This window comes from Centropristis striata, chromosome 8, assembly GCF_030273125.1.
Source record: "Centropristis striata isolate RG_2023a ecotype Rhode Island chromosome 8, C.striata_1.0, whole genome shotgun sequence".
Taxonomy (NCBI): Eukaryota; Metazoa; Chordata; class Actinopteri; order Perciformes; family Serranidae; genus Centropristis; species Centropristis striata.
In genome coordinates, this window is record NC_081524.1 from 21,004,480 (window position 1) to 21,017,420 (window position 12,941).

The following is a 12,941-nucleotide window of genomic DNA, read 5'->3' on the forward strand; positions in this document are numbered from 1 at the left end:
TCATAGGAGAAATTTAATATTCGCAGTGAGCAACGGCCTCATTTCCACTGATTTCTGTCGGAAAAAGGCAGTACATTTCTACATATACATTTCTATATCCTCGATATATCCACAAGGTTTGACAAGTAGGAGATGCATGGTTCGAATGAGCATGTATTTTAAGGCAGCAACTAACAATTATTACTAGGGCCGGGACTCGATTAAAAAGATTAATCTAATTAATTAGAGGCTTTGTAATTAATTAAATCGAAATTAATCGCATTTTAATCGCATATAAATATGTGACCTGAGAACAGTGAGAAGTCATTTTTTTCACATGGATTTTTAGTATACCATTGAATAATGACTGAATACATTAGCTTAAGCAACAAAAATATTGTTTATTTTTGTTCAAGCAATTTTTGCCATTAAGTGTAGCAACAGCATATTTAGAAATACATTTCAGAAATTCAGGTAGCCTTTTGGTAGGTCGACCTTCTGTAAACTAGAATACTTTGGTTTTTTAAGTAGAAACATAATCCACGCTAGCTACTACACTAGCCGCTAGCTGCTATATGTTTTGCATTGAGGTGATACTTGAGGCTGGATGTGCTGCGGTGATATGTGAATTCCTTGTTGCATAGCAACACAACCATGCTCTTATCGACGCTTCCATCCGTTGGTTTTTTGTAACAAAATGTCCCATCATCCACGGGGCCAACCACAGCGTCTCATCAGCTTCTTCCTTTATGTTCACTGTGGTTTGTTGTTGTCTGAACTCATGAGCGCTAGTTGGTGCGCCAGTATAATCGGTCCGCCTGAAACTCATCCAGTGAGAAACGTTCCGCGGTGCAAAAATAAGTGCGATTAAAATGGGTGAATTTTTTAACATTTTAATTTTTGTGGAATCAATTAATCTTAACTAACACGTTAAAGTCCCGGCCAAGATTATTACCATTATCTAATCATTTGAATATATTTTTCCATTTTCATTTAATCTCAAATGCCTGAAAAAAGTGACAAATGTCCATTTCCTAAGAATTTTTTTGTCCTATACATAGCTACAAATAACTGTTATGCTCATTACCAATTAATCTGCCTATTGTTTTCTTGATTAATTGATTGTTTGGTCTATAAAACATCTAAAATAATGAAAAATGGACATCCCAGTTCCTCAAAGTCCAGGGTGATGTCTTCAAATGTCTAATTCTATCTGACCAACCGTGTAAAAGAAACATATTCAGTTTAATATAATATCACTACACTACAGAAGCAACAATTAGTTGATAGAGAATATAATATAGAAAATATAATTGTAAACTACTTGTGGGTCATTTTTCAAGAAAACGTGCAAAATATTTCATAGTTTTAACTTCTTAAATTGGAGCTGTATTGCTTACTTCTCTTACATTAAAGTCAATTTATTATTTTGGGGTTTTATACCATCGGCCAGACTAAATTAGACGTGTCACCTAGGACTCTATGAAAGTGGGATGAGGATTTTTCAGTAATTTCTGAACTTTTATGGGCACAATAAATCAGTTATAAATGGTAAATGAAGTGCACTTATATACTGCTTTTATCCAAAGCGCTTTACACTACACACTACGTTCATTCACCCATTCACACACACATTCATACTGGTGGCCGAGGCTACCAGGGCACACTGGTGCCACCTGCCACCATTGGGAATTAATTCATGAACGCAGCATCAGGAGCAATTTGGGGTTCAGTATCTTGCTCAAGGATACTCCGACATGTGGACTGCCATGGTCAGGGATCAAACTACCAACCTTCCGATCAATGGGCTACCACTCTACCAACTGAGCCAATGGTTTTCTCCAGTAACTGCCTCTCCAGTTAATGGAGAAAACTATTGATATGAAAATAATTGTTGCAGCAAAACCTCACATTTGAAGAGCTGGAACCAGATAATGCTTAACATTTTGCATGACAAATGATTTGCAGCTATTCTGATAATATGATCAACCGATAAATTGTTTTCGTACCAATGTTCTCACGAAAAAAATGATGTAAAAACACCCTTTATGTTAATGAGAAAAGACAGCAGCCTGCAGGGATTATAGCTTGCAAAGTTCTCCAAATACTTTGGTGTTGAAGTTTTAATAACTTCTATCACACTGACCCCTTGTTCCTTAGCAGCCATTGTTATCTTGTAGAGAAAGTCCTCCTCCACAAACGGCCGCACGGCATCGTGGATGATGACCACCTTCGGCCTCTCCTCGTCCCCCTCGCCCAGAGCCAGGACTCCGTTACATATCGACCTGTGTCGAGTCGAGCCGCCTGGCACCACTCGAACCTTCCTGTGCTGGAAGCGCTGGATGATGTCCGTCATCAGGTCCATGCTTTCTTTGGCAACAACAACCATGATGCTCTGAATCCACGACACCCTGCAAGAACACAGGTGAGAGGTCAGAAAGACCAGGGAGGATACACAGAACATGAAACCCACCCAGAGCTGCTACATTTAGGAATCATGGCTGCAACTAATCTATTAATTTCTGCTTGTTTAATCTGGAAAATATAAAAAACATGTTTGTTGCAAAGAAACTCCCACAGTGAAAGCAAATAAATGTATATTGTTTGCAAGTTAGACAGTGTGCGGGAGTTTCTTTGCAACTTTTGATCTCCCCCTCCTACACACCTGTCTGTAGGATTTCTGGGAAAAAAATTGTTTATTTAAAGTTCCCAGAGCTCAAGATGACAAAATGCTTGGATTGGCCGACAAACAGTCCAAACCCAAAGAAATTCAATTAACACAGATGTAAAACAGAGAAGAGCAGACAATCCCCACATTTGGGAACACACAACCAGCAAATGTACAATACAAAAAGTGTTACAGCTGTTTCCCACTGCTGCCTGTCTTTATGCTAAGCTAAGCTAACCGGCTGCTGGCTTTGGAGTCACATTTAGTGTTCAGACGTGAGAGAGGCAAACTTCAAACCTGACTCTCAGCAGGAAATTTAAGTTTTTACTGAAACTATTGAACTATTCGTTGAATAAACTACTTTGATGAACAACAAATTATTGGTTTCTTGTTTAACAATGAACTTATCTTTTCATCTTTGGGAATTGCTTAAAATATATCTGATTACCTTGATTAAGTACGATAAGTTTCACCAATATGACAATGCTTCTCTAGACCGTGCATCTCTACTCATGAATAGGGTTGCAAAGGGGTAGAAAATGTGCGGTAAATTTCCAGAAACTTTCCATGGGAATTTTGGAAAAAAAACATGACATTTCAATAGATTTATTTGTGAGTAAAACTTTGATCAAGTTTTAATTATTTTATTGAACATGTGATGGAGGAATGCACAGTGCATGTAGGGGGCGTGGTGTCAGTGGGGGGCGTGGCCTCAGCAGCCCTGCATGTGCATGTGACTGAGGAATAGCAGATATTCAGGTGTACTTGCATGAAATCTAGTTGTTTTAGTCAAGATTATGCCCAGGAATTATAATAAATAATATATTTCACCAACAATATTTAAGTTCCCTGTTTAGGGCCAAACTTCAATTTTGTAAATACCGTTTATTCCAGGCGGCAATCTCCATGTCTGAGCATGGAGGCAAACCAGGAAGTGCCTTAAGCTGCATTCTACCGAAAATTCCAGCAGGGGTGCGCTAAGTATGGCTGCAAAAAAATCTGTCCATTCATATCAGTGCAAAATTTGAAAACTTCTCACTTGATTTATTACCTCAGAATTTTTTTTCAGGACAACACTCTGGTCTCAATCGCTAGTAAAAAATCTTCTTCAAGACAATCTGATGTCAATAGTTCTAATAATGGCCCCATTTAGAAGAAAATAGAAGATAAAGAATTGTATGATTTGGGGCGTGGCTACCTTTGATTGACAGGTCACTAACAAGGCGAGCCGTCATCAGGAGAGAAGCAGAGCAATGCGTATCACGGCAACGTGTCAATAAAGTTATATATAACGTTATATTGATATAAAAAAGGACGTTTACCGATTTGGTCTCATAACTTTGACCCTTTCACTGTATTTTCACTTAATGACAGTTTATTTGAACGTTTTGTTCATTAAATGTCTTGTTCAGCGTTTGGTTGGACTAACAGACACTCCAAGGAGTCGCTGTTCAGTTTTCTGAGGTCAGTAACATACATTTTGTTTTTTGTTAGCCAAAACTAACATCCTAGTTAATGCTCCAGTTAATGCTAACATGAATTAGCAGCAGCTTCTCTCAGTCAGGTTGAGGTGTAGAGAGGCTGTAGTCAGTGATCAGATCCCTCTCCTCCTCCACAGTCCCGATATGGTCTGCTTCCCGTATCGGAAACAAGATGGCGACGCAAGATGGCGACGAGTATAACACTGAACTCGAGGCTTCCAACGGGCAGTCCACAAACCAATGGATGACGTCACAGTGACTACGTCCATTATTTATATACAGTCTATGAGATATTCAGGTGTACTTGCATGAAATCTGGTTGTTTTAGTCAAGATTATGCTCAGGAATTATAATAAATAATATATTTCTCCAACTATATTCAAGTTCCCCGTTTAGGGCCAACCTTCAATTTTGTAAATACCATGTTTATTCCCATAAATTCCTGTTAATTCCCATGGAAAGTTTCTTTTAACTTTCGAAAATTCCCAAAATTTTGCGACCCTAGTGGTGACCAGGCTCAGATTGTCTCACTTTTAAGCACTGACACCAATGGCCTCTGACCTCCCTGTAATCAACGAGGCCACACAGGCAGCACCTCCACCGGCTCTCTAGGCCCAGGATGTTGCTGCGTTCATTTCCTCACGACATGTAAACACTGACAACAAGCTAAGAGGAGACCCATCTGATAATAAACACCGGTTGTTATTGTGTTGTTGTAATGAGGGACAGGCATTGATCATGCCACAGTGTAAACATCCACCTTCTCCTCATTGCTATGGAGCCTGAAATCTGTAAGAAAATATCACCGGCTGTCCTGCAACGGTGAAAGAAATGATTTGGCAATACCAGAATGTGATAAACAAACTACCTGCATTCAAAATGTACTACTACAGCACATCATATTTTGCAGTACTTCTCTTTTCTTTTCAATATTTGTATGCACCAAAATACTAATATTTGTATGTGAAATCCTACTTGTAAATAAACATGGTTCTGATGTTTTATTTGCTTATCTTACATATATTACAAGTACATTTACTCAAGCACACTTTTGAGGTACTTCACTTGAGTATGTCCATTTCCTGCAACTTTATAGTTCAACTTCACTACAATTTACAGACAAATATTGAACTTTTTACTCCACTGCCATATTTTACGCTTTTAAATTATTATTATTAAAAATTATTATTATTAAAAATATAAAATATAATCAACAAATAAAGTCTGGCAGAATATATATATATAGTTATGGAAAAAAGGATTAGACCACCCTTGTTTTCTCTACTTTCTTGTTCATTTTAATGCCTGGTACAACTAAAGGTACATTTGTTTGGACAAATATAATGATAACAACAAAAATAGCTTATAAGAGTTTAATTTAGGAGCTGATATCTAGATATTTTCCATGGTTTTCTTGTTAATTATTTTGGTTATTATCAGGAAAACCAATGGAAAATTAAACTCTTATGAGCTATTTTTGTTGTTATCATTATATTTGTCCAAACAAATGTACCTTTAGTTGTACCAGGCATTAAAATGAACAAGAAATTGAAGAAAACAATGATAATAATATATATATAGTTAAATTAAAAAGCTGAAAAAGTAAAGTAATGTACATATTAATGCGTCATAATAATAAGTCACTAATATAACATAATATTATTCTGAAACACACCATACTGCATTATAACGTTTACTTTTTATACTTTAAGTATATGATGATGTACGTGAACTTTTGATAGCTGGGCTTTTATTTGAATCAGAAAGTGATGAAAGAAATATTATGATCTTTTTCTTCAGTGAAAGTAACAATACCATTTAAATAAGTACAACAGTACAAACGTCTTAGCATTAAAATATACTGAAAGTAACAAAAGTGAAAGTATGCAATATGCAAAATGGCCCAAATCAGAATCATTATTATCCCTGGATTTTAATTATTATTATATTAATTAGTATTATTAATATTAATGTGTACGACCCTAAATAATGTTAATAAATGTGAACTCCTTTTAATTACTTTATATACTGTTGAAATCTATCATAATATATTAGCTAGAGCCCCACAGTAGTATCGGTTGAGCCATATTATCAGCTGATATTGGCCTATTAAAGCCATATCGGTATCGGTGTATATGCTGTCCAAAATGTGCCATTATAAAAACTTTTTTTACATGATACAAAATGCAGCAAAAACATGACATGTAATACAAGATTTCTATAATGTATAATAATACATAACAATGTTTATTATTAATGTTTATTATTAGTAGTATTATTCAATAAAGTGTTGTGTTGAGAAAGTAGCTCTCTGGGTACATTTGCATGGTGGTAAAAAATCAGTGCACAATCCACATAAAAAGATCCATTTTCATTCCAGCTCAAAAAATGACTTACATCAGTCTCAAAAATCCCATATAGTTCTGGCTCTAATTATAACCAATATACCTATTTAGATTATTGATACAAAATATCAATAAACCAGGTGACTGAAATAATTGTGGTGGAGTAAAAAAAGTACAATATTTTTTCTCTGAGAGGCATTGAAGCAGAAGTGTATATAATGTAGCAAAAGTGGAAATACTAAGTAAAGAACAAGTACCTCAAAATTGTACAGTGGTTAGTTACAGTACTTCATTACTGTGATATTGCTACTTTTACTGAAGTAAAAATATTTGAGTACTTCTTCCACCACTGATCTGATAATAATGTGCCTGTTGCATATTGTCACACTGTTAAAATAATCGCCCATGTCATTTTTTGTCAAAATTGGGTTTTTTTGCCTAAATCATCTCCTCATGACGCCGACCACCTATGATAAAATTGCCTACATCCTCAGTTGATCAGATCATGTGATTTTACCCCTTTAAGATAATGGCCTATGTCAAGTGTGACTTAAGCAGATTTATTATGCCTAAGTCAAAATAAAATGTGACTGAGGCAATTTTTTGAACATGCCTTTTTGTGACTTAAGCAAGATATGGTAACACTTTATTTTGAAGGTGTCTACATAAGAGTGACATGAGCGTGTCATAAACATGACATGGGATGTGTCATGAACATTAATGACACTTTGAAGTAACATTAATGCTCATGATACTTGTCATGTCATGTTTCTGACAGGCTTGTGTGACTCTTATGTAGACACCTTCAAAATAAAGTGTTACCATATCTTGCTTAAGTCACAAAGGCATGTTCAAAAAATTGCCTATGTCATTTATCTCTTAAGTTACATAATTTACACACAGTGTTATTACTATGGCAATAGCCATCCTTTGTTACATCCTTTTTGAGTGAAATTATCAATAAATGTCATATGTTACACTTTTGGTGAAGTTTTTTGTGTTTCCTGCAAAACTTGAAAAAATGACTTAGGCGATTATTTTAACAGGGTGACGATATTAAAAATAAGAGCTCAAATTAAAGTAATTATTTACCGAGTAGTTACACAACTTGCTTCTGAAAATAACAAAAAATAGCGGAGCACTTCCAAAAATTAAAATACCCAAGTAAGTATGAATATGAGCAGCCTGCAGAGACACAAACCGACCGTTAGAGGAACTGTTTCCCTCTGCTGCTGTCAATAATGTTACACCTGTACCTGTGTCAACAAACATTTAAATCATATTCTATTTTATTCTTCTCCTACCTTTCAAAAGCCTGGATGGTGTAGCTTATGAGCGGCCGACCCAGAAAGGAGCAGAACTGTTTTGGCGTCTGTAGCCCGGTTCTTTCTCCGGTACCACCGGCAGGAAGAACCACAGACACCGGGAAGTCCATGCTGTGGTCCGCCGGCTGGTGGTCGCTCTTCCCGGCCTCGCCGGTTGGGAAAATCCCGGGATGAGCGGGCCCGCGCGGCTCACAACTACCGCTCTGCATGTTTTTAGAGATGACCTGCACCAGTCGGTGGGTGAGGGGTCGCCACCGGTCACGGCAGGTCACTATTAGAACTATCCATCCTCGGCTGATGATGGGCGGGGTGTGAAAACAGCGGAAACGTGGATGGATGGAGGTTTGGGAAACACCGCTGTCAAGCTAGTGCCCTTTAATGGCGTTTTTCCGGTAAACACTTTCAACATAAAAGCACACAAGCCTTTTTCTTTTTTAAATTGCATTTTTTGGGGGGTGTAGCCTACGGTAAGTCTGTAACTTTATGCAGACTGTTTTTAACATATATATTTTTAATATAAAGACGCTTAACTTACTTAACTTACTAATCTTATTTTATGATTCATTTAATTTATCTGTAAAAATGTCAATGTGTAAAGTAACAGAAACTGCAGTTATCATATAATATAAAGGTGAGATGTGGACCCTCAGTTAAGATTTTTTTTTTTTTGTCTGAATAAAGGTTTGCAAGATAAATGTATCTTTATTGGGGTTAGGAGAGAGGTTCTAAAACTGGAAATAAGATGAGATAAGGTAAACTTTATTGATCCCATATTAGTGAAATTAATTTGTATTGTAAATAGAAAATGTAATATTTATATACTGAAAAAAACATTCAAACATAACATCTTTACAAGACAAGAAAGATAATAGTGGGACTGGTTGATTGTGAAAATTAAGAGCACATTAAGTACAACATAGGCCTATGGCTCACTCAGCATAATTTTACACACGTTTCTTTTAGTTTAGATTTAACTTTAATTTTAAATATATTTTGAATTTCCGGCCAAATACAAGTGTACGCTTCACGTATCTTGGACAAGCACCGGCAGCTGCTGCAAGTCGCTGCATGTCATCTCGCGTGATTTTAGGGCCTCTCTTACTGAGAAAAAAAGTCTCGCGAGAATAAAAAATAATAATTTTGCAAAATAATTGCAAAACTATTATTCAACTTGTTTACGTATGCACAAGTGCACGATTCATATTTGAACCAGTAACAGAAAAAAATGGTTTTTTTTAGACTTTTTAATGATTGTCATTTTGAAGAAATTGTGACTTCCAACTTTCATCAGTTTAGCGACACAAAATGTAAAGGTGAATATCATCAGTTACCAAGTCTTAGCTAATCATATATGACTTTAATATTGCCTAATTAAAAATGAGTTATCAAGGTAACCTGTAGTGTCAAACCTGGTAAAGCCTCCACTGACAACAATAGATCTGATTTAAAAAAAAGTGATATTTATTTCATATAAAGTTATTACATGACTGACTGATGGCAAAGCTTTTCCACATATCATCCACCTGCTGACACTTAAGCAAAACTTATTATCATATTATATGTTGCCACAGAAAATATATTACATCATACATCATAAATCTTACATAGTAACATTTTATACACATGGCCATACTTCAAAAGGCAAGTAAGAATTTGATATATGTACAAGTATTTACAAAGGATTGTTTGAGATGTTTGGTGTTTACTGGTTGGTGCCTTTACTACAGATCTCCATCTGCATATGAAATTAATCTAAAGAAACACATGCACATGGCTACAACAGGGACAATGTGTGTTGCTTTGGGGCTCCAGAAGGCTCTGCAGACTGCACACCCCGGTTCTGTTCACATTTTTCTTTTTAACCACACGGATTGAAATGTAAAGAAGAGTCCTTAGCATGCTGTTTTGAGTTCTCCATCATAGTGAGGAACCAGCTTCACCTAATAACAAGTCCCAGTCACATTCAGAGATAATCCACAAGCTCTGGACGTTGTGTCTCAATGTCACCGAGACAGAACTCCTGCAGTTTTATGTGGATTTAGAGTCTCAGGGTTCAGTGTCGTGCCAGTTCTCACTCAGACGGTTCTTCCCCAGCCTCCTCTTGCTCTTGGACTTGTGCTTGTGCAGGAGCTGCGGCGGCGACAGCACCGGCTCCTCGAACTTGGTCCCCGACTCGTTGTGCTGCCTCGAGTATCTCTTGCACTTGCAGGAGGTGACCACGGTGATTTTGTACGTTCTCGTGCTGCCATCCTGGCACTGCAGCTGGATGCGCTGGGTGCGGGTCTTGTCTGTGACACACCGCCAGTCCTGGTTGCTGCTCCTGCGGCTCCACAGCTTCCTGCCGTGGGTGCCGCCGATCCAGTTCTGAAGCATTTGAGCTGGGAGGCACTCACCAGCACACACCAGCTCCTTGATGGGGTTGATGCTGGTGCAGTGGCCATCAGAGATGTACTTAGTGGATCTCAGCTCTCTACAGCCGATTTGGCTTCGTTCTGTGGAAAGACATGAGAGTAATGAGAATCTGGCAGCTGCAAAGGATGGATATGGGAGGACATTCCTAAATCATGTTAAATAGGGCTGCAACTAATGATTATTTCCACTTTCAATTAATCTGCAGATTATTTTCTGTCTAGAAAATATAACTAAACAGTGAAAAAAGCCCAAGATAACGTCTTTAAATGTCTTTGTTTGCAACAGTCCCAAACCCAAAGATACAAGATACAAAAAGGAAGTGTTTACATTGAGAAGCTGAAACAAATACATTTTTGCTTAAAAAAAAGTTGCTGATTAGTTCCTATAAATCGAATTGTTGCAGCTCTGATGTTAGATCCATCTCTGAGAATCTTGAATCACAATGTCCTTTTCAGCACTAATTGAGACAACAAAATTGCACATCATAGTAAGTCTGTGTCATTACTTCATCATGATATTGAAAGGTTAATGCATGATAATAGTGCTCTTTACCCTGTGCATTATATTGGTTATGAGCCCCTTTGTAGCCTCTGGCATGTCACAGTAACTCAGAAGAGCACAATAGCACTTTGACCTTTCGACTTCAAAAAGCAGAGGAATTATGACATCTAAAAAGGAAAAAACTTTCTTTCTTATCAGCGTGGCAGGGATTTAAGAGGAGGATTACCTCTGTGCAGCAGCTACGACTGTCTGTGTTATTCTGCTGCAGGCTACAAACACTGTCCCCCTGCTCGCCCCTCCACTCTGTAACCCAAGCTCACGTCCATTCACACAGCTCCATACAGCTCAGTGACAAAGCCCCCCACCGCCCCTCCTTCTCTGACAGTGTTTGATGAATGAACTCCCTCACTCCCCTCCTTCACTGCCGGCTCCTGACTCCACTCACAGGCTTCCTGTTCACCTCCATTCAGCTGCACTGACACCCAGTCCACCGGCTACCTGTACCTGCCTGGACGACAGCCAGCGAGGTGTGTGTTACACTGAGTGTTGCCTCAGCTCACTGTGGGGACGGGCAGGGAAACCATCTCTGCTGGGAGTCACGACTACAATAACAGAGCCCCCGTAGGAGCTCAGTGAGGGTATTATGTCACTTTTATAGTAACCCTACTATGCAATGCCTGTGCAACAGGCCCCCTCCTCCCTCACTGAGCTCCTCCATCACCACACCCCTTCCCGTAGCCTCCGTTCCTCCAAAGCAAATCTCCTTGCCCCTCCCATCAGGACCAAGTACTGAACCTGGGGCGACACAGCCTTCTCAATAGCCGCCCCCTCCCTCTGGAACTCTTTCCCAAAAAACATAAGACTGCTCACATCCACTCACCTTCAAAAAACTTGTCAAAACCCACCTGTTCAAAACTGCTTTTAATGTATGACTAATGTTGCTGATTTTAATTGTTTGTTTTTATTTGTAATTGCATTTTTACTGTGTTTTGACTGTAAATCATCTTTGAGTACTTGTAAAGCGCTCTATAAATACAGTTTATTATATTGTATTTATTATTATTTTTATTATTATTATTATTAATAACACTAATACTAACTTTACAGTGATACCTTAATGATGTAATTTGATAAATAACTGCAGGATTCCTGTGCTCCTTTTTGCAAATAGTAGCTGCATGATATTTTGATGACATCTATCTTGTTTTCGCACATTTTTTGTGATTATTAGATTTTTAACTGTCTGTAAAGCACTTTTGGCTGCACTCACCTGTATGAAAGACGCTACATAGTAAAGTTCGGTTTACTGATTAATTGATTTTCTGTCTGTAACTTTGCCAGTTAATTTCTGCTGCTCAATGAAAATTAGATTTTTAATATTAATAATAATAATAATCTCAATTAGGAGTCTCCTTTTTCGATTTCTAAAAACAAAAGTAGTCTATAATCTCTGAATGTGCAGGTAAAATTGATGATTGGATTAAGCACCTGATTAAAGGTTCCATCATTTAACTTTTTGAGATGTAAATGTAGAAGAAGAAAAAAAAGAAAATTTAGATTCTTAAACCTGTACTTTCTCAAGAGTTCTACGTTGCATGCATCCTTAAATAAAGAAATATTAGGAAAATTACACAGTAGACAAGAAGGTAAATAATCCAAATTTGAAATGGTACAGTGTGCATGTGTTACTTATGCTCCTTGGGCTACATTAACCACTTAAAGTAAAAGACTGCACCACAGAAATCCATTACAAAATTCTGGAAAGTCAGTTTTCAGATGTCATCACTGTTTTGATATCATGCAAATATCACCAGATTAGAAATAACTGCTGAAAATAAAAGGAAGCATTGCAAAAAGGAAAATATTTCTAAGAAGTAAAAGCACAATAACTTGTTCTAAAGTACCACACACACACACACACACACACACACACACACAAATTCTGGTTTCTGTACAAGTGATAAAGCGGAGCATCCTCCGGTCCTCACCGCCTCTGTCCTGCACCCCGCCGCCGGCTCCTCTCCCGCCGGTCCGTGCTCGGTTCAGGGTCACATTACTCTGAACCTCCGGTGCCGGCGCGCTCACGTGCGAGAACAGCAGCTCCGTGGCGTCGTTCTTGAAGGCTTGGCAACTCCTCAGGAGGAGGCAGAGTACCAGCAGGGAATGGCACGACTCGTACGCGCTCAGGTGCATGGCTGCTCTCCGGGTAAGAGGAGAGATGTAGGTCCGA

General features: G+C 38.0%; 2 protein-coding genes across 5 annotated transcripts in view; both read right to left on the bottom strand.

Annotated features, from left to right (window-relative positions):
- crppa (CDP-L-ribitol pyrophosphorylase A) overlaps positions 1–8,123 on the bottom strand; it is a 66,664-nt gene extending 58,541 nt beyond the window's left edge. For 2 of the 4 annotated variants that reach the window (XM_059338955.1, XM_059338956.1), the window contains exons 1-2: positions 7,778–8,122; positions 2,126–2,390 (exon numbers count right to left, since the gene is read on the bottom strand). In XM_059338955.1, the coding sequence (XP_059194938.1) occupies positions 2,126–2,390; positions 7,778–8,007 (495 nt within the window). In that variant the 5' untranslated portion in view covers positions 8,008–8,122. Of the gene's footprint in view, positions 1–2,125; positions 2,391–7,777 lie in introns of all 4 variants that reach the window. The other 2 variants (XM_059338954.1, XM_059338953.1) reach the window with 2 other exon arrangements.
- Positions 8,124–9,241: 1,118 nt separating this feature from the next.
- sostdc1a (sclerostin domain containing 1a) lies at positions 9,242–12,941 on the bottom strand. The gene is made up of 2 exons (XM_059338965.1): positions 12,700–12,941; positions 9,242–10,290 (listed from the first exon to the last, which is right to left on the bottom strand). The coding sequence occupies exons 1-2, from the start codon at positions 12,902–12,904 to the stop codon at positions 9,845–9,847; spliced, it is 651 nt and encodes a 216-aa protein (XP_059194948.1). The 5' UTR covers positions 12,905–12,941; the 3' UTR covers positions 9,242–9,844.

Excerpts from the sequence above, each read along its gene's own strand:
- sostdc1a (XM_059338965.1), bottom strand. The coding sequence starts at position 12,904 with ATGCACCTGAGCGCGTACGAGTCGTGCCATTCCCTGCTGGTACTCTGC. Across the intron at positions 10,291-12,699 it reads CGGGGTGCAGGACAGAGGCG|AACGAAGCCAAATCGGCTGT; the intron begins GTGAGGACCGGA and ends GTCTTTCCACAG.